Source organism: Haemaphysalis longicornis, unplaced genomic scaffold (genome assembly GCF_048455015.1).
Source record: "Haemaphysalis longicornis isolate Haplotype H1 unplaced genomic scaffold, Haemaphysalis longicornis Haplotype H1 scaffold_2, whole genome shotgun sequence".
Taxonomy (NCBI): Eukaryota; Metazoa; Arthropoda; class Arachnida; order Ixodida; family Ixodidae; genus Haemaphysalis; species Haemaphysalis longicornis.
In genome coordinates this window covers 90,613,791-90,636,382 of record NW_027526295.1, presented here as the reverse complement: position 1 = coordinate 90,636,382, position 22,592 = coordinate 90,613,791, and the positions used below count along the sequence as shown (strand labels likewise).

The following is a 22,592-nucleotide window of genomic DNA, read 5'->3' as shown; positions in this document are numbered from 1 at the left end:
GGTTTTTGATTTACGATTTCTCAGCTAATACTCATCGCTTTAACAAAATTCTTGCAGGAGGCGATTGCTAATACATTGCTTTATTTGGTTACATGTACATCCATGCATCGGCGGAAGGCATTTCAGGACCCCTTTAAGAATATCTACCAAGGCCAGAATAAAGACAATGGGTGCTAACACGACCAGTGCGGCGCACCCGACGCTGCAAATGGAAGAATGTGTTACTGTGATGTGCCCGATTTTATACGAGTACTCGCGTGTATTGTACTGTGTACACTCGCTGAATGATAATGCGCTGCAATGAGGTTCTCACTAGCTTACACAACGTATAATCTGGCATTAGCGTCAACGCGATTCTCCGAAAGCGCTCCATGTCTCTATGCATGCCGCCGTAGTATGTAGTTTGTAACATCGACGGGGCGTGGCTGGAACGGCTTTGTGTCCACGCAAATGGCGTTTTTTTTTCAAAGAGTGATGCCAAAAGTGCTCCTATTAAGTAATGTTACTTTGTATTAGAGACTTTTAGAGTGCTTGAACTGGAATATCAATTTTGGCGCCAAAAAAAACAACAAAAAAACAGGCGTCTCCCATTTGAGCCGCGTCGCCAGATACAGCGGGTCATTTCGTATATATTTATAATTTATAACACACTACAGACTAAATGCTATAAATGTTCTTGGTAACATTTAACGGGAAACAAATTATTTTGATTCTCTGCATCTGTGTTCTTGCTTAATCCTAATATTGAATTATCATCTAATACGCACGTTGGTAGGCGAAGCAGATGCAATAGTTAGAGCTGAAGGATTGATTGATTGATTGTGGTGTTTAGCGTGCCAACGAAACGCAGGCGATGAGGCGCGCCGTATTGGAAGGCTACGGGGAACTGAATGAATGATTCCTTCGAGTTGTACTTATAAGTTTTGCCCAAGCGGATCTAAATAAAAATAGAGGCGAAGCCTACCACCGCAATTAAATCTTCAAGCACTAGCGCTAAGCATTGTGCTAATGGGCTAGTAGGCGCACTAGTGTAAGGGTAGCCACCTTTCATTCTAGGCGTGCACACCACTGGGTGACCAAACTCTTTGTACAAGTGTGAAGTTGCAATGCTTGAAATTGCAAATAAATCCTGGCTTTTCGAGCCATTACGGTTGTTATCTGATTGCGCCTGTTTGAGGCAGTGCATTCTTCAAGGGGTAATCAAATGCAGCGACAGCGACAAGCCTTGCTAACTTCGTTACTCAAAGGGTACAGCACCGCGAATTGTGGGCGGCAGAGACAAGCGAAAAATTATTGTACATAGGCCTCCGGGGCCGTCGCCATCGCTTGATTTTTGCCGGCCAGAAGCCGCCCACAAGCGAGTTCCACCGACGAGCGACAACGGAAGTGGGCATTGGCAGAAGTGAATGATTCTTCGCTTGTCCCTACATTATATATTTGTTGTACGCATTAAAATACAATGTTCGCGTCACTTGTCGCCGTCTCTGCAAGTGGTTTCTCTTCATCTTAAGAAACTCTCCGCTAACACGAGAACATGCGTTAAGTGGTAATCGCGCTGTTATTTACAACATCGAGGATAACCATTGAATTGCAGACAGTGCCATGAAGAAAACGAAAATGCATGCCAGATATCGAAGTAACAAACACTTGAGAGTCGACAAGAACCATCCATAGCACTTTGCGCTAGCCACTTCGACCACGCAGAGAGCCGTTAGTGAAATCAATCTGCGCCCCGCCGGACCGCGATTCCAATTATACCTGGCAAACACGCGGGGGAATGGATTTTTCATCAAAGTACGGCCTTTTGAATACCCCAGGTGGCTAGGCCTATTTGGAACAACTGACGGGTAAGGGAGCGATCTCAGCGCTTCCGGCCCACGGCGTAGCCTGCCCCCCCCCCTGCTGCCTTCCGGACTCGAGCTAAGCCTAAGCATGGCCGACATGGAGCCCAGCGCAACCGCCCGAGAGGACATCAACCATGAAGACAACCAATGCACAGACGAAATGGAAGCGAACGCCGCAGCCCTCTCCGCAGGCGGCAGAGGTGACACCGACGACGGCGACGGGGGAGATCGGTTCACCGTGGCCCGCAAGCGCCGACAACCCGCCTGTCAGTCATCGATGGCAACAACCATGACCGTGGATCACGCGCGCTCCAGGAACCAAGAGCAGGCATGATAACCCCGACTTCCGCCGCTTCCCACTTCTTAATACAAGCTCGTCTTGCGTCCCCGAGAGGGCCTGAACTTCGCACGGTAAGTGGGGAAGCCACCACGTCGCTCGAGCAGTAGGCCAGTCGGCCCGCCTCATCGCAACCGAATTTCAGGCACTTACGCTGAGAATTTGTGACGATCAGAATATAGCCGTGGCCAGCACGCCAAACGAAGAGCTGGCGGACCGCATCCGGCAAATCAAGTCCATTCAACTGGGCGATAAGATGTATCAAGTGACCGCGTACGTGGCAGCCCGCGACAAGTCCTTCAAGGGCGTTGTCACTGGCTTCGATAGTGGAAGTCATTCCGAAGAAGTCATTCCGCCGGAAATGTCAGCAAGTGTAATGACAGCGGCCAACTTACGCTCACCGAGCCTACCCATACTTTACGTACGCATGCTCGGAAAGTCCAAGGCCGCTTTGATAACCTTCGATGGTCTGGTATTACAGAGGAGAGCTGCGATGCAGGCCCTACCGCACACATGCAAAATATGCAGCCTCTGCCTCAAGACGGGACACAGAGCGGACGTCTGCCCCACGCCGCAGAAAACCCGATGCACAAGGTGCGGACACGAAAACCCGCAGGAGGCACATGACTGCCGACCAAAATGTGTGTTGTGCGGAGAAGCACACCCGGTCACGGACCCGACCTCCTCAGGTAGACAGCGCAAGCCGTTTGACAAGTCACTCCTGCTGCGAAACGCCGGAAATGTCAGCAAGTGTAATGACAGTGGCGCCACGACTAGCGGCTATCGTCAACCCAAAGAGCCAATGTCATCGCAAGTTGCTAAGATGGCTAATGCAGAACGAGGACGATCACCCCGGTGATCTCTGAGGAAAAGAGACAAATCTGGAGACAAATCCAGAGACAATTCCAGGGACAAGTCCATGTACAGATCACAAAGCTGCCCCTGCGCGAAGACACCCAGGCATGATGGCATAGAGTCAGCACCAAGCGGCCACGAACTAAAACTCAGCTCACGCACCCAGGCATCGGAGACAGCTAACAAACACCAGAGGGACAACTGTTACGGGTGGACCCGAAATGCCAGCGCTGAAAGAAAGCTGGGCTGAGCGGCTTTCCATTCCTCCCGCCTCGCATACCCACATCGCCACCTTTCCTCCACTCCCCACAATACCGACGCCCAACTCATCCACACATGAGCTCCCTGCTAAGAGCAACTTCGCCACTATTGCGCAGGTACGAGAAATGATCGACGACATATAGCCTGAACACTCAGACATGAGACGAAGACATTGGCCGACGAAGTGGCACGCTCGCTATTGCGTCAACCTAAGTGCGAGCTGCAGCAAGATCGGCAACGATTCAAAAACGATATGCAACATTACAGAGAGCAACTGAAACAAGAACTTTAACAATAAAGCATAATTTTCAGGAAGAACTCAAAAATACCTTCCAATCTATGTTCGCGGATCTCGCCAAAGAATTTAAGCAACATTTACGAGACGAAAAGCAAGCAATCCGCTACGCCAACACCCATAGTCGCAGCCGGATGAGCATGCAGGATACACGTGATGATACCTGAGTACACCCATACACACGACCTCGCCCTCAAACTAGCACGCAATAAACCATGTCTGTTTTAGGATCAATAATGGTTCTAAGCAGCGCCCACGTTTTACCCGTGCCGAGGTATCCCTGCATGCCAACGCATACGTTTTTTCCAATTATTTCGGGGCAGTTTCATTGCGTAATTTTCTGCTTGTGCTGGTATTGCGGCTATTCGCTGCTTGAGCTTTCTGTTATCTTTTTGGCTTCGCCATTGTTTTTGCTTGTTGTTCCGCGAATCCCAGAGGTGCATCAAGTGCCGGTCTACGTCCGGTTTCTCCGGGGACGTGTCTATAACTTTGGTTGCTTCGTGTAAGTCTGTTTCGAGCTGACGGAACCATGCCGGAAGAGTTACTCCATTTGTTTTATCCTCGCCTGGCTCGTTATCACGTTGGAGCTCGCGCAGTTCCCGGGACTTGTCCCAGTCAGTTATGTTTACTTTGCGCTCTTTGATTTTCGTTCGCGGTGCAATAGGTTCAGTTTCTATAATAATATAGTCACTGTCTAGGGTCTCGCCTAGGTTGCGCCATCCCTGGTACCTTAAATTTTTGACGAGTCTCAGGTCTGGGCACGTGTCCCGACTGACACTGTTGCCCTCCCGTGTCGGCTGTGGAGTCAGTTAGGATGGTCAAGCTTTGCTGTGCAATAGTTAGAGTTGCCCGGTGGCTGTCTGGGGTTTGTGTCTTATAACCCCATGTTGGGTGGGCTGCATTAAAGTCTCCTAAAATGATTAGATTTCCTTTGGTTCCTTTAGAGCGTATGTGAAACGTCGGTCAGAAGAGCCTGTCCGTTCTTTGGGCGCACTATAAAAGTTGTGTACAAAGAAGCTGGACATTTTCCTATACGCAGGTAAGATTTCAGTCAGCACGTGCGGTACACGTCCGGTGCTGAGCGTGAGGTCTATTACTGTTACTTTCTTGAAACCAGTGTCGCCGCTTTATTAGGAGTGTTGTGGGAGCCTGTGCAGACGAAACTGCTTTAACCTGCTAATTTTGTTTCCACGTATGTTTCTTGTAATACCAATATATCCGGTATGTGTGCTTGTGACTACATGAATTGCGGGCGACTTCAGCGTTTCTGTCTATAACTGCGATAGTTCCACTACCAGAGTCAGATCGGTTTTGTCTGTTCCTTTTTATGTATGAAGTAGCCATTATCGAGGAGCTAAGGATCACCTACGTAGGCGCGTTCGCCACACCATCCTACAAAGACTATCCACACGCGGAGACCGCAGAATTAGACTCAGACATAACAGAGCAAGAAGTCAGAACGGCATTCCACCGGAAAACAGGAAACACTGCGTCGGGGAAGCCGGCATACAAACCGTTTTCTAAAAAATCTCGACGACACGTCGATAAAGGTACTAACCGCCTATTATCAACATCACTGGCAGAAGGGAACGCTAGCAGAAGATTGGCGCCACGCCGATATAACCATGAGACCAAAACCGGGCAACCCAACGTCCCTATATCAACTTCGGCCCATGTCCGTCACGTTGTGCGTGGGAAAATTACTTGAGTCTATCTTCTTAGCCAGGCTTCAACCATACCTAGACGAACACGCACCACTGTCGCACACAATGTTTCGGTTTCGCCCTGGGTTATCCACACAGGATGTACTAATACAAATTAAAGAAATTATTGATCGAATGAACAACACACAAACAAAAGCCATACAAGCCTTAGATCTTAAGGGTGCTTTCGACAATGTTGCTTACGATCTTATACTCGACAACCACGTAGGAACCAAATGTGGCCGAAGAACGTACAACTACGTACGAGCATTCCTCAAGGATGGCACAGCAACAATAGGGGGGGGGGAAGGGGAGGTAATTCGCAAAGACACCATCCCTCTAACAGGAAAGGGCACGCCAGAGGGGTCGGTTCTTCTTCAAATGCTGTTTAACTTAGCAATGAGCCGACTGCCCCCCCCCCTTCTAGATGCCATACCCGGAATCAGGCACGCGCTGTACGCGGATGCTATTACCGTCTGGGCCACCAGCGGCTCTGATGGAGAAATACAAGACGCCGTACAGGAAGCAGCAAACGCCACCCAATAGTATGCAAGGGCAGGGGGACTAACCTGCAGCCCACAAAAATCAGAACTGCTCATAGTCAGAAAAAATTTACCCGCATTTCCCTGAGGGGAAGAATGTGAAAGTGCGAATGCACGAGTTGAATTTGCGCGGTTCGGTAATGTTCGCGAAAGAGAGATCACACACACACACACAACTACAAAGAAAGAAAGATGCATTTATTCACAGACACCTATTTGTGTTGTCGTACTTGATTGCTAGAGCGGATCTCAGCTTTGAAATTTCGTGTCAGTACTCCTTTAAGCGGGTGCATTAGCCCTTCTCACGCCCGATTCCTGGCCAATTCCCCACGTGGGTATGTGCCATGCACAGACACCTATTTGAGTTGTCGTTGTACTTGATTGCTAGAGCGGATCTCAGCTTTGAAATTTCGTGTCAGTACTCCTTTAACCGGGTGCATTAGCCCTTCTCACGCCCGATTCCTGGCCAATCCCCCACGTGGATATGTGCCATGTCAGCGGCCAGGCAGCGCGTGCCCATCTCCCCCCGTTGCCAAGGAAGACGAGGAGATTCCTGGCCAATCCCCCACGTGGGTATGTGCCATGTCAGCGGCCAGGCAGCGCGCGCCCATCTCCCCCCGTTGCTAAGGAAGACGAGGAGCGCGCGCAACCGCAGCTGTTACCATGTGGACGGACGGCGGTCACCGGAATTCAGGGTCGCTTATAAAATGCATTCGCACTTAAAAGGCCACCGGAAAACCGACCAACCACCATACATTACGGTCACTGTCGAGGGCGAGCCAGTTAACAGAGTAGGCAGGCTACGGTTGCTAGGGCTGCATGTGCAAACGAACACAAAGGCCGCGTGCAACTTGGCACTACTAACAAAACAAATTAATCAAATAATCCACACGATTCGAAGGATAACCAACCTGCGGCCATGGCCTTGAAGAAGTAGATGTACTACTCATTGTGCGGGCTCTAATTATTAGCCGCATAACCTATCATTTACCTTACCACCGACTTCCCAGGCAGAGACTAAGCCGCTGGACACCCGAATCCGCACCTCCGTAAAGGCGGCGACAGGCATCCCTGTCTACGCCTCAACGAACCTGTGATTACTATTAGACCTACATAATACCACCATGGAATTAATCGAAACACAAACATCAGTCAATTGGAAAGATTGCAAGTCGTCCCTACAGGGAGACACGTGCGCCGACAACTAGGGTGCTCGACTTCTGAACTTGCTCCACGGGAGTTCAAACCAATACCCCCGGAAGTTAGAGCGAGAATAACAGTATCTCCCATACACAGAAATATGCATCCAGAACATCATGCCGGGAGGTGTGCCGCGCGGGCTAAGGCCTTGCACAGCATATACGGCAATAACCCCGACACCCTCTATACGGATGCAGCCGACTATCAAGCCATAAATGCCAAGGTGGCAGCGGTAGCCGACTGGAGGGGTGAGACAATAACATCCGCCACCATACGCTCCGGGAACAGCACGATAGCGGAAGAGTGTGCAGTAGCACTCGCTATCAGCACTCGCTCTTCAAGGAACCCAATAAATATTACATCCGACTCTCAAGAGGCATGCCGAAATTATGCGCAAGGACGTATCACCCCGACCACCCATCACATCCTGCAGCGAAACCGACACATACCACCAGTCCGTCTAATCTGGACACCTGGGCATGCCTGCTTCACGGGCAATGAACGCGCTCATGCGGTAGTCTGAGCCTTTACCCTCGGGGCGCCAGTGGAACATCAACCCAAACCAGATAAGACAGAAAGACACTCACAAACACACATATACTACAAGACTACAGACTCTCCCGTAGGACCCTTTCTCCGCCACACGCGCAACTCGCCCGTGAGAAAGCTGCTGCATGGCGCCCGCTACAGACTAACACGTTTCCTAGCCTCTCTCTCCGGCGCAGATTCTACGCTACCATATACCCAGACAGATGCCCATCCTGCGGAGGACACACGACCCTGTATCACTCCACATGGGAATGCCCCAAAACCCCTACCTAGTTGCCTATATCCAGCCCCTCCACCTCCGGATGGGAAGCCGCTCTTTCCAGCTCAGCCTTGGACGACCAGTGTGGACTGATTTACCGGGCAAGACAGATCGCAGCAGCAAATGATGGGGCCCTGGACTAAGAGCACCACCCCCTGAGCGCTAAATAATATAATTTTATGCTAACGTTTTCTACTACTACTACTACTGGCTCAGTTTCAGTTACTGCCTGAAGGCTTGGCAGGCTGAAACTAAATATATAGGTTCATTTTGGATACGTGATCGGGTCACCTTTCATACTAGATATTGCATTTGTGGCCTTTGTGTTTAAACACATGTACTGCCCCAAACAACACGAGCCGTTGATTCACAAAACCGTCATTTTTAGTATGTGTCTGAAAGAAAGTCATGGTCATTTTTTCAAATGAAATTTACTACGCATAGTGGGTCGTCCGCATAATGTATACCGCTTACCGTTTTGAAAGTATGGTTGTAGTAATCTTGCTCGCCCGTGTGAAAGCCGTAAAATGTGTCGAAACCTCTGAAAGTTGGTGTATGCTTCCAGGTAAAATACCCAAGGTGCCACTGAAACGAGTGAGTTACGAATAATTATACATCATTCAATTGCTCCTTAAGGTCTCTGCATATTCCAGCTTTGTAGCAAGGACTTCAACAAGAAAGTAAATAGGGATATTAATATCAAGGAAAGGCAGACGGTTTTAGCAACGAGGAGAAAAATATAGATTTAGATGTGGAACTTAGAAGTTAACTCCAATATGTCAGGGATCACTATCGGTAGGAGTATACTTGAGCGTTCTTTTGTTGCCCAGTAATGTCAGCGACGTGTTTAAAGAATTGAACTAATTCACTTCTACGCGCTTTCCACACTAGCACATACTAACAGTAACCCATCGCAATGAGCTTTAACGAGCGCCAAGATGATTTAAGTAAAATCTTATTCCTGCCTCGGCTATGCAATTGAGCACGTGTGATCTTGTTATTTGACGTTTTTCTTAAGTGTGGAGATTTTGTATCCGAGGCACTTGGTAAGAGAAAAGAAACATCATTATACCGGCCGTGCCACCATAACAATAATACCAATGACCACACTTTGGTGCACGACTCGTTTGGTGCACGACACGCAGAATGCTAGCGTTTGTCCCGTCAGTATTATTATCTAAGCTGGCGTCTTTTTTTGCTATAGAAAACATGCCCCAGTTATACATTGAGAAGTTTGTTTTGCTGCACCCGATTTCCAGAAAAGAAGATGGTATATAACCCACTACAAGTTTACATCCTATGTCAGCCCAAATATGGCCTAATATATCGTTGCACTATTCTTCAAAAAGAATAACTAGACACGTTGCAATTAAACCTCTTAAAAAAGATATCTGTTCCACTCCATAGCCTCGTAATATTTATTGCGCTGTTGCGTGTTTGTGCGACTTTGTAAGCGGTCCTATAAAACTGACAATTTTGTTTTTAGCCGGTGCCTAAAAGTTCGTACGTTCTTACTAGTGCGTACGTCAAGGCGTACGCCAGTATCCAATTTTATACATATTGCCATGACCTCGAGGTTATTGAATAGGCGAATAAGGGGGTTAGTCCAGCTAGGGCTTTTGAGGTGGCTTGAACTGCTGGCGTTGAGGGAGCCTTTCTGGTGGTTGCACGTGAATTTATTCGGGCACAAATGCCTAGTCTGTTGCAACTTGCGCAGAAACAACCACATCGGTGTGGGAGAAAGACAAAGCAAGAGCTTCGCTACTTTGCTGTGGATTTCAGAGAAGGCGTTTTGGGCTCATCGTCGCGCTCAGGCAAGTATCACACAAGCGCTCAGTAACAAATCCAAAGGCCACAATGGAACACATTAACGGTTTGCGGTGATGGGCACAGCAGATGTTTCCAGAAGACCAGACGAGAACGACGTTGATAAGACCGAAATACTGTTAGGACTATTAAATTCTCCCAGTTCCCGTGTGAAGTTTTGGCATACCTTATATATGCCGACACAACACAACAAAGCCGCCATCGCAAGTGCGTGCGCCTTCGCCGTGATAAGTCATCTTTCGCCGAACCTTCACCAATACTGACACATACTCAAGCATGCAATAAGACAACATCGTGTGCTATCACGCTGTAAACTCAATGGTTAAGAAATGGCGCCACAAGGCGTTCAAGAGGCTAGCGATTTGGAATATTATCGTGATATTTTACTTGCACATCATTATATGCGAAGTGTCTTAGGGATCTACAATTTAGTCGGTGTAAGAGTGGTGTTCACAAGATAGACTAGTTTTTACATCTTTGTATACCACAGAAAAACTATCTTAGAGGTATATCCTGAGCGTTCTTTCTGGCAAGCCTGCGTTGATATTTTGGCTGCGAGATCTCGTACGCCGTGAAGAACCGCGGTGCTATATATCCTTCTGCTGAAAGGAAAGGCAGCTCAGGAAACGCCACGCTACGTTAAGCTCAAGAACATTCCCTTTAACTTCCCAACTTTTCCACAAAATCTGTCCTATTTATAACGCGTACCTTTAAGTACCGGGCTAGTAATTGTTCACTGTGTCAGTATCTACCAACAGGCAGTATTTCCAGCATACACACTAACTCCACATTCATTTACTACTTTACATTGGTTGCCTTTAGCTCGGGTTTTTACTGCATGGCAAAGACACTTCAATACAGCTCTCAGTTAATTTTACTCTAAACGATTTTAGCGTTTATTTACAAAAGCTCATTTTATCTCCCTTACAACAGTTCTCACTTTGTAAATTAGTACCAGTTTCTGGATTTCTTCTTCATGCCGTGGAACATTAGGTACACTAGGTACACTAGCTACCTCTGCCTTCAACGCTCTCGTCACTACTGCCACCGCTTGTCCGCGTTGTAGAATCAGGTTAGCAGTCAATGTAGGCGGCAACACAGGAAGAAATAGAATTCCGAGGGCCATGCTCAGTAGTGGCATCCCAAATACTTTACCAATCACGAAAGCAGTTCATTTGGATGGCAGCAAGATGCATATCTCTGGATAAAAGAACACATGCGTTACTTAACGGCCGCTCATTCCGGGCGGTAGAATCTTGTCGCCATGCAAAATATCGCAAAACTACTACGAGAGGCCTCGTATTGGCTGTATTCACGTTCCTGCAAAGTATTAGCTCCTGCCTCAGAATAGTGCGGCCTATGGCGGGCTTGCGCTCGTCATTACAATGAGGATGCGTAAAGAAAGGCCCTTAAAAAACAAAAAGAGCATTGCAAGGCTTCAAGCAAATATTCTATTATGTGCCTTAAAATGCCAATGGTATCCCTAACTTGAAAACATTGAGACTTTCTGTGAGCACGCTGCGGAGTGTGGTAGTGTTAAAAAATTTGAAAATGGGATCAGTACCTTGTGCTACTACAAGGGGAAAATTGTCGCTTACGGGCTGCTGACAACATAATTTTAGTAGTGCATGGATTTTAACTGACTTTAACGTCAGTCAACAGAGCTAGCGAATGCCCGGCACTGTACAACGAGTGGGCAAAGCTGCCTTTGACATTTGACAGAGGTGCCTTCGCCATGCTGGTGTCGGGGCCAGGGACCGGACTAGATGAAGCAGCGCACGCTACGCTACCTCTGCCTTGAACGCTCTTGTGAGTCTGGTTGCCGCTTATACGGGTTGCGCAATCGGGCTCACCGTCAGTGCAGGCGACGAGAGAGGAAGCATAAAAAAAGTGATGACAAACCGTCAGTACTTGTGGGTAGCAAATGCAGAGACAAGTGAGCAAACGTCAGCGCTGAGACAGAAGGGTAATCACGGCTGGTATGATGAAACTCCCGAGATATGCGGTAAGTTCCTCTTAGCGGAGTTCCGACACCAGAAAAGAGAACTACGCATGGAACGAGCCTTCATTTAGTAGGGTGTTGAACGATATTTTTATGTGTTCTCAAAGGTGAGAGAATATGGATCTTCATTTAAACTTTGTGCGACGTACTGCATAAAACGTCCTACTTTTGAAATACTCTTTCTCAAAATGCAAACACCACTACAATTTGTGACTTACGGCGTTAAACGTCATACAATTTGAAGACTATTTCTCGACATGCAAACACCACTTTAGTTTTATAGCTGTCTCTCTAGGACTAGAAAGCATGTTTCCCTCTTCTTTTTTCTAAGTGGCAATCGTAAATGGCAATCTTAAGGTTCAGTCTTAAGTGTTGGCTGTTGTAATAAACTTCTCACCTTGCCCACCATGTGTGTCTCGTAACCGAGTTCCTTAAGATACTCTGGCATGAGTTTATACTTGAGTGGCAGTCCCCAGGGCTCGGCTGCCTGGACTACCAGGTGCTGCATGCCTGTACAACAGCAAAAAACGTTTTCCTACTTATTGTTTCAAAAATTAAAACTTTGTAAAAATGACAAAAAGTTGTGGCGTAATCTCCCGCTTCATCACTTCCTAAGTATTCGCGGCCCATGTACGCGTCGAAACAAACATGCCTTTAGAAGTTCAGAACAGTAGTTGTTTGCGCGAGTTTGTACATGGTGACGCATCGAAGCGCAGGAGGAGACGAGGAACGAAAACACTGAAGAACGCACAACTTTAACGCACAACTTTAATGACAGAGACACCCAGCGGCGACATATATATCGCACGTATCAACCAGCGTGCCTAATTTTAACGAATCAGGATGCAGTCAATGCATTGCAATAACACAAATTAGACCGCGTAAAGGTGACCATTCTCACAAATGGATAGAAAGTATCGTATACAAGTACACCCATAAAAATCTTTGCAGAAAACATGTTGCCCGAGGCTCGCAAGTACAAGAAGCAGAACATGCGCGAACAAAAGGCACTTCGTACGAAAAAATGACGCATTTGATCTTTAAAAATCTATTTTTTTGCCCCACGAGCTACCAAAATTTTCGAATGCAAAGACCGCCCAAATAAGGAGTCTTTTGCTCCAAAATTTTATGTTTCAGGGGGTTTTGGGGCTAGGCCAAATGAAAGAGTGCACCACAACAGCCACGCGTTTTGCAGTGCAAAGCCAGAAAACCCCATGCTGACTACAAACGTTGTTGCTATGTTCCCTTAAGCAATCATTGTGGCATCTGCCTAATTGTCCGACGTAAAAATTGGAGCAATCTGGCCGAATCTTAGAAACGGCGCGCTTTGTGCACTCAGCAAATTAGTTTCTGTTGCTTTGGCTTGCATGACGGCTTCGCAGAGCTATTGCGCTTTGTCAGTCGGGCGAGGTTTCCTCGCTTCTCGGTTGAAGAAAAAGCTTCTCTTATGTTCGAGTGAAAAGCTATCCTCTTGCGATTATGGAAGAAGGAATGCAGGTCCGGGATCAGCCTTGTATTTTTTCCGTGGTCAGTTGCACTTTAGCAGGCTCTTTGGTGCTTGACTTCCTGAGTATGCACTCAGCCACCGAGATGATGACATGAGTTCGGTACCCTTCTTCTGTTAAGGGGACCGTCTGCTTTGCCAAGCTTGGGCGCATTTCGTGATCGCAAGACTTATATGAGGTCATTGGTAAACGATGTCGGGGCATCAACGATGATGACACGCAAAGTTTCTATATCTTCCCCGACCACGAAAAAGCTCTGTTTAGTCCGCTTCTAGCAGGTGCAAACGTTGCACTGGTCGCTTTGTGATTAGTTCACTCGGAAACCGCAAGGTGCAGGAGCGAACTTTGTTTTCACGACCTGGATGTAGCCTCTCTATACGAGCTATACTCTATAATGCACGTGGTTTAAAGTCATCGTTGACGAGCACGACCGATCCTTTTTTTAGCTCATTGGATGCCTTTCGACGTGTCTTGCTTTGAGATCGAAGTATGTAGAGGTATTCCCTCTGCCACCGTGAGCAAATGTCGTCTAATGTTTTTTCTCGCTGTCGCCACACCCTTTCCAGCACTGTTGTCGTCCACTCCCTTTTAGGGGTATCCTTAGGATGCAGCAGCCAAATGTGGTAACGAAGTCAGCCTTTTTGCAACAAGAAAGCGTGCCAGAGATAGGAGAGAAGGTTCTGTAACATCGTTGTTAACAAACGTGAGTCGCCGGGAAATAATTATGGCTTCCACTTCCGTGATTATAGTAGCCATTTCGGCTACGTCTACTAGCCGTCGTCCTAATGCCTTTCGCAAAGAGGTTTTTACCGACCGCACAAGTCATTCATAAAAGCCACTCCACCAGAGTGCTGCTTCCACGATACACGTCCAAGCAATTGACGAGGACTACAAATATTCTTGCACATCGGGGCGCTTGGGTGGTTTCGACGTAGAAGCGAGTTCTCAGGCGCTGTGTTTTAATGTACCCGTATTGTCACTCTGTACCGTATGACAGAAACGAAACAGCGCATAGCGCGAATGAAACTCTCTGATGTCATGTCTGGTATCAGCTCGAGATGAATCGCTATAGTAACTGCGCACGAAAAAAGAACGATGCACTCAGCCACCGAGATGATGACATGAGTTCGGTACCCTTCTTCTGTTAAGGGGACCGTCTGCTTTGCCAAGCTTGGGCGCATTTCGTGATCGCAAGACTTATATGAGGTCATTGGTAAACGATGTCGGGGCATCAACGATGATGACACGCAAAGTTTCTATATCTTCCCCGACCACGAAAAAGCTCTGTTTAGTCCGCTTCTAGCAGGTGCAAACGTTGCACTGGTCGCTTTGTGATTAGTTCACTCGGAAACCGCAAGGTGCAGGAGCGAACTTTGTTTTCACGACCTGGATGTAGCCTCTCTATACGAGCTATACTCTATAATGCACGTGGTTTAAAGTCATCGTTGACGAGCACGACCGATCCTTTTTTTAGCTCATTGGATGCCTTTCGACGTGTCTTGCTTTGAGATCGAAGTATGTAGAGGTATTCCCTCTGCCACCGTGAGCAAATGTCGTCTAATGTTTTTTCTCGCTGTCGCCACACCCTTTCCAGCACTGTTGTCGTCCACTCCCTTTTAGGGGTATCCTTAGGATGCAGCAGCCAAATGTGGTAACGAAGTCAGCCTTTTTGCAACAAGAAAGCGTGCCAGAGATAGGAGAGAAGGTTCTGTAACATCGTTGTTAACAAACGTGAGTCGCCGGGAAATAATTATGGCTTCCACTTCCGTGATTATAGTAGCCATTTCGGCTACGTCTACTAGCCGTCGTCCTAATGCCTTTCGCAAAGAGGTTTTTACCGACCGCACAAGTCATTCATAAAAGCCACTCCACCAGAGTGCTGCTTCCACGATACACGTCCAAGCAATTGACGAGGACTACAAATATTCTTGCACATCGGGGCGCTTGGGTGGTTTCGACGTAGAAGCGAGTTCTCAGGCGCTGTGTTTTAATGTACCCGTATTGTCACTCTGTACCGTATGACAGAAACGAAACAGCGCATAGCGCGAATGAAACTCTCTGATGTCATGTCTGGTATCAGCTCGAGATGAATCGCTATAGTAACTGCGCACGAAAAAAGAACGACGTACGTCTGGTTGTCTGACGATGTTGTCTTTACGTATAGTGTACCAGAAAAGTGTACTCCACAGGTTTCGAAGGGAGTTGTTTCTATGACTCGATCCTTGAGTAAGGGTGCTTCATCATGAATACATGCTCTTGAATGAAATTGTTTGCATGTCACACAGGCATGAAGCAATTTCTTGACGAGTTGGCGTCCTCTCATGATCCAGTATCTTTCTCGCAGCTGAACCAGAGTGTCACGGAGGCCACCATGACCGAGCCTCGTGTGGGTTGATCATACGAGCAGTTCAGCGTAAAAACACTTGTGAGGAATAATAATATGGTGCTTCTGGCTGTAGTTTTGAGGGCTGGCATGTAGTCTTCCTTGTACCCGCAGGGGTCGTTGATCATCAAGAAACACGTTCACTGCTTTTAGAGATGAGGTTGGTGGTAGAGCAAGCTCCTTGTTAACGCAATATAGTTCTTCAGGAAAATCAGCTGATTGCGTGCTCTTAATGCAGTAAGCTCGGCCTTTCCTACTTCCTCAGCCGTCAAGTGTCCCGTAATCCTGTTCTTGTTCGGAAGGTTATCTATGAACCGATGTATCCAAGCTACCACTCGATGGAAGCGTAAGAGGGATCTAAATCAGGTAAAGTCGACGACTGCACAAGTCGAGACATTTGACGTCAGGATCGGGTTTCGGGTCTCCTCCGCAACTTGTTTGCCTTGTGCATCTGAAGGCATTGATTCTGTAGGCCAAAAATTAGGTGTAGCAATCCTGACAGGTCCTTGCCACCCCGATGTGGACTGTTGCAATTGGCAGGGTGAAATTCCTCTAGTGAGGAGGTGCGCTGGATTATCCTTTCCTGTGCAGTGGTGCCGCTGCCTGAATAAGGTCATTCTTATTTCGTTGACTCTGTTCTGAACAAAGGGCTTCCAAATAGTGGTCTCATTCTGAATCCAACATAGAGTATTCAAAGAATCCCACTATATATGCGTCTCTATGATGTCAAGGTTCAGGTTTTCGCGAATGTATTGACTCATACGTACAGCTAAAGAAGCAGACGTTAATTTCAGCTGGGGTAAACTGAGAGTCTTCACAGGGGCCACTCGACTTTTCGCCATAAGCACACGTGTCTTATGACCTTGTGTCGAATCTTCCAAAAAGAGATATGCAGCGACCCCGTATGCTCCAGGGCTGGCGTCACTGAATAGGTGGAACGTTGCCTTCGCGATGTCTTGATTGAACTCTTGAACAAAAAACCGTGGAATATGAATCCCTTGAAGGGCGCCCACTTCTTCACAGCAGCGCTGCCAAATGTACGCCAAGTCTTCTGGTAGTTCCTCGTCCCAGCCAAGATGTCTTTTCCAAAAATGTTGCAGTAGTATCTTAACTGTGATAACAAGATGGCTAATGAATCCGAGGGGGACGAATATTTTGGCAATAGCTTTCAGTGCAATCTCTTTGTAGCGGGTCGTTCATTCTTCGGGGCTGGCGGCCAAAAAACAAACACGTCTTGCAATGTGTCCCATTTGAGTCCAAGACCTTTCGAAGTATCTGAATGCGGCAAGCATACGGTAAACGGTGAGTCTGTTTGGTTGTCAAGAAAAACAGAAGTCATGGTCCTGTTGTTCGTAACCGGTTTTCTGATATTCCTAGCAGCGGATTTGAAAATACTGATGGTTTTATTCCATAAAGCAATCGCGCCTTGTTCTGTATGTGCACCGATTACCAGGTCATCCATGTAATAAACTTGAGAAGAAGTCCCGCGGCGCGCAGAAAAGAATTCATATGACTCCTGAAGGGAAGCTGAAGTGTTGCCATTAGCAGAAAGGGGCTTGAAGGTACTCCGAAGGGGACTCGATACATTCTACACACCTCTTTGGGAGGAAATGGCTGATGAAGTGGAGGGCAACTCTCAAACCAAAGAAAACTTAGGGACTCGCGGTCTGGCTCTCGTAGACTTATCTGTAAAAAAGGACTTCTCAACATTAGAAGTCATACCAATCTTGTATTGACGAAATTGCAGAAGCAAGGCTACGATGTCACAATTCAGATTCGAACCTGCCTCTAAGTTGTCAATTAATGACTTCGCGCCTTTGGCGTGCGATGACGCGTCAAACACAATCCTAATCTTCGTGGTTATTCGTTCTTCGCGAATGACGGCTCTGTGAGGAAGATAGTAAATATACCGGCCGTCCCTTGGCGTGGTCCAAGGAACTCGTTCTGCTGTACCACCATGAATGTACGCATTCAACCCTAAATTGCTAAGCTTCAGTTTTTTGATGAGGTGGTGCAGCCGTTTCTCAGCAACTTGAAGGTTGCCGGGAAGCTCTACTTCCTCTCTCCAGGGAAGAGCCACTTCGTAGCGACCTTTTTTGATGGCGATGTGCTTCTCAAACTGAAGCATTACGGAGTCGTCGGTAGGATCTGGTTGATCTTTGATACCGATACTTTCCAGTTCCCAAAATTGCTTTAGTGTGGATGCTACGTCTGAAGGCTCTGTGTAGGCATGAAGGGATACGACATTTGAGCAGGGAACTATGCGTGCAGGTTGCTTTCTTGGACCTTTTACTCACCTTCCCAGCCGGGTCGCGACGGCTTTGAGATTAGTTGCCAAACTTTTAATAGTTTCAGTCACGTCGTTCCAGTAAAAGTCCGTTCCAATCAGGATAGCGATGCTATCGTGATCTGCATGCTGACAGATCATGCTCCATGTGTCGCTGAGCTTGTCTCGCAGAGCAGCAATCACAGTTTCACCTGGGAATGGAATCGCCTGGTTGCAGATCGACTCGCCTTCAAGCGCTTCTACGAAGATCGCAGAGTTGGTTGGCAGGCTATTCAGCTGTACACGCACTCTATTCAGGGCCTGTGCTGTTTCTTTTCCTCCGAATACTCCAACTGTAAGGGTTTCCTGTTCAACTAACTCGCAGCCTATTCTGCTGGAGACTTCTGGTGCAATGAAATTGCGTTGATTGCCTCCGTCTAAAAGAAATCTGTAGTTCGATACTCTTGTTGATCCGGCCACTTTGGCATTCAGCGTTTGAAGCAGTATAATAGAGCGCTCTTGACTGGACATCAGTTGGACTGGAGTCGTAGTGACTTCCTCGTTGACTTCCTTCTTTTTGTCTTTGTCACACATGGAAGAAGCATGTCGCCGGGAACATTGCTAGGCAATGACATCCTGCATTGCCTAGCAAGATGTCCTTGGGTAAAGAAGCGGAAGCAGCGTCCCTGTCGAGAAAGAAGGGCCTTCTTCTCCTCCAAGGTTATAGACTGAGAGGAGCAAGATGCTGCATCATGCAAGGAAGAACAGAAGATGCACTTCTTAGACCCACTTGTAGCGCCGTGGAGGGATGCTACGAAAGGCATATGGGGACTTGCATGCTTCTGCTTCGAATTCGCATTGTTGAGCCCTTAGCTTGACGAATTTGGCACCATCGCTTCCCTACATTCACGTCTTGCCCCGAAAACGTGATTTGTTCGAAGTTTGTCTCGTGGACGGTAGTTAGTATCAGAGTATCATCATTCGGATGGTTTTTAATAGGAATCTTCGACCACTGATGAAATCGAAGTACCGGATGTATTGGTAGCGTCCGGAGTAGAATTTGTCGAAGTATGGGGCAGTACATTGTAGGGCTCGTTCCGATGGCTTTTACGATTCGTCAATGAACTTGAACCTCGTCATAGAGTTTCCGCAATCTCTTCACGTCTGAGGAGGAAGCGACTGGTTTTAATTCGATCAAGGCTCGCATATGATCTCGTACAAGGAGCGCCTGATCTCCGAACAGTTGTTTCAACAGCGCTACCGCGTCCTTCTAGCATTGCTCTTTCGCAGGTATTCCTGATGCTGCGGAAGCAGCTTTTCCCGTTAAAAGGTTGATTAAACACTGGAATTTCTCCGTAGGTGAAGGTTCGGGGTTCGTATGAATCGTACTCTTAAACAAGTTCCAGAATCGGAGCCATTTTCGTCGATCGCTATCGATTGTGGTCCATTCCAGGGTTGGTAGCTTCGCTCGCGTGGCTACGGTCCCGGGGGGCGGTGAGCTTGTCTGAGAAGGTGTCATACCAGACTCACCGCACGGAAGGTCTCGGGACCGAAAGCGAAGCTCTGCCATAATGTGTACAATTCTGTGTTTGAAGGCTGCTTCTTCGGATGTCTCCACTGGAACGAGGCCGTCGGTGGTGTCGAGATAAATATCCTCGTTGAGCTGTTGGATCTGTGAAAGAAGAATTCTATCCGCTCCAGACAAATAGCGATGTCCATCTGTGTAGTAAGGTGTCCATTGCGGAGGCTTTCGTCGACGTTCCCAACGATGCCATCCAGCTTCTCCCGCAGACTGTTTCGTCGCCGTAGCGTGCTTTCAATGGAGGTCATCGTGGGTGCCGAGGATCTGGTCCGCCGGAGCAGGAGTCGTCGTATTCGTGGAGCAGTCCCACTGCTCGTTGTCTCCCACGTCGATTCCCGGGTTTCACGGCACCAAATTGTGGGAATCTAAGGCAAGGGACGAAGAACTCAATGAAACGAAGAACAACCTTGCAGATCGGAACGACCTTTAATGGCGACTTTTCGAAGAAGGATGAAGCAGCTCGAGATGGCCGCTCGCGTGATGATCTGCATTAATAATGGTGATGTCGGAGAACGAACGATGATGACAAGTAAAGTTTCTATACCATCATTTTTTTTGTGGAGGGCCTGTCTTTTGCGCCTGGGCTCCGGCTTGTGCTTGCCAGCCTCGGGCAACTTTTTGTCTGTAAAGGAATTTATCGGTGTACTTGTATTCTGATACTTTTTATTGATTTATCAGGATGTTAAATTTCAGCGCCCTTTATTTTGTTGTTGCGATATATTGACTGCATCTTGGGTGGTTCAAAGTGGCCACGTTAGTTTATAAGGACGGTATTTAGGTGGTGGTTGGGGGCCGCTGCCATTAAAATTGGCAGCTACCGCACTGTGTCTCTGTGCTATTTTTCCCTAGTCTTGTACTCCGCTTCAACGGGTTCTTTTGAAGTACTTCTGAAGTAATCACTGTATATCAGTGTACACTTGAAATAAAAACAGAAAACGGCATTTTATATGTGATACTTTATAGAAACCTTTTTCCATCATCAGTCTATAGCACCCAATGGAGCATTAGCGAATACACTTATTTCCTCAGCGCCTGACGCTTCTAGGCATTTTTTGTAACAACATGCTCATTGATTAAAATTGACAAAAATTCACAACACAGCCTCAAGTTCCCGAACAACCATGGGAATAAGATAGCGTGGCAAAAGCATATCCTTCGAAAAATTGCTTCGTTTGCAGCTTCAATTGCCACAAGAGCAGTGAAATGTCGTGCTAAGCACACTTAGGCAAGGCTGCCTTTTCATGCGTTTTTTCGCACAATTTTAAATTACGTGTATAATAGTAGTGTTACCATTGGCCAATTGGTTCCTATCGAAAGTAATCGTTCTCAATACCTTATACCACTCTGTTGGCAAATACAGGAACGAGCACACAAGTCTGTAGAATTAATTTTTCGAAAAAGCAGGGCAGGCAGTATATTATTCCCTCTCTTAGCGTAATCATTCAACATGTGGTCAAGATATTTTTTGTTCCAGAAAGTAGTGTTACCCCTGGCAAGTAGTGGCCAACCCGAAGATATTAATATAAATGCCTTATACCGTTCCGTTCGCAACTACACGATAGAACACACGAGCCTTGAAGCTGCCAATCCGGAGTAATTATTCCAAATACCTTATACCGTTCCGTTCGCAACTACACGACAGAACACACGAGTCTTTATGATTGTTTTCTTTGGAAACGCAGGGCGTGTGTATTAGTGTTCGATCTTACCCGCCGCGGTGGCTCAGTGGCTAAGGCGTTGCGCGGCTCAGCACGAGGTCGTGGGTTCAATTCCCGGCCGTGGCGGCCGCTTTTCTGATGGAGGCGAGAAGCAAAAACAGTCGCGTGTTCGAGATTTCGGCCGCACGTTAAAGATTCCCAGGTGGTCAAAATTAATCCGTAGCCCTCACTACGGCGTGCCTCATCGCCGGCGTTGCGTCGGCGTGTTAAACCCTCCAATCAATCAATAGTGTTCGATCTTTTAACATAATCACACAATAAGCAGTCAAACTTTTTTGTTCCCAAAGAAGTAGCATTCAGTCCCAAATGTAATGTATTGTTTGGGCTAACAAAGTGTCAGAAGATATAGTGGCGTATGACATTTCACTGCGCGCTACAACAAACTTTTAATAACAACACACAAGATTGGAGCTTAACTTTTTAGATAGCTTGCACGTGACGTCACAAGTGCCGCTCTTGAATAATGCTCTCACCTTTACCAGTGCTGCTTGAGATAAAAGTGGCACACACGTTCAAACCTTTCAACCATGCAAGCAGGGATCCAACATGACAGCGACAGTTATGTCAACGAAAGCCTGGTATAGTGCAATTTGTAGCAAGCCTTCACTGACTTGTTTTGAAATGCATTTACTGTTTAAGTCACGTTTAAAATTATTTTCAAAATTATAGCTGATTAGTAATGGTCATTTTGTGAAGTTATAACCTGTTGACTAGAAATGTTTTTTTGCACAAGCAAGTCAATGGGTGTATGCATGCAGGCTGTAAGGCCACTCGCAAGCCCCTTCCGTTTTCACCTACGAATTGGCGGAAACACCGGCTATGGCAGCCAGTTTTTCTGATTATCTAGCTTTCGAACAGCTACAGCTTTGCATGACTCATTTCGTCGCAGTGGCTAGGCGTGCCAGTTTGTCTGGACGCAGAGGTCGCCAGACAGCGTGGTGCATCCCGTCTGCACCCAAGCGGCTCCCGCCTAATTTTGAGGACGGCAGAGGAAGCTGACAAAGGAGGCTAATTACTGTCGTACAGCCTTACTGCAGCCGTGATGTTTGCAGAGTATCAACGGACGTGCTACACTGATAACGATTGCTCTTCGTGAACCTAAGCCCCATTCTGCAAAGTCGGCGCGCATTCTAGTGCTGTCTGGCTGCTCGTTTAAACAGATTACGTCAGCTGTTTGGCCCGTAAGCAGTGGAACCTAATTGACTGTTCCGCAGATGAATGATTGACAGCTTCCTATGGTGGAGGCGGAGTGGCTAAGACGTTGTCGAGCTTAGCACAAGGACGCTGGTTCATTCCCGGACAAGGTAGCTGACTTTATAAGGAGGCAAAAAGCAAAAATGCCCGTGTGTCAACACTTTGACGCTCCTTGAAGATTTCCAGGTGGCCGAAATAATTCCTGAGCCCTCAAAAACAGCACGCATCATAGCTTTGTTGTAGCCTAGTGGTGTTAAAAGCAGAAATAAA

General features: G+C 47.2%; 1 protein-coding gene across 1 annotated transcript in view; it reads right to left on the bottom strand.

The window, feature by feature from the left end:
- LOC144168154 (arylsulfatase B-like) overlaps positions 1-22,592 on the bottom strand; it is a 192,754-nt gene that overhangs the window by 43,721 nt on the left and 126,441 nt on the right. The window contains exons 4-5 of the mRNA XM_077697199.1: positions 12,072-12,184; positions 8,320-8,430 (exon numbers count right to left, since the gene is read on the bottom strand). Of these exons, the coding sequence (XP_077553325.1) occupies positions 8,320-8,430; positions 12,072-12,184 (224 nt within the window). The remainder of the gene's footprint in view (positions 1-8,319; positions 8,431-12,071; positions 12,185-22,592) is intronic.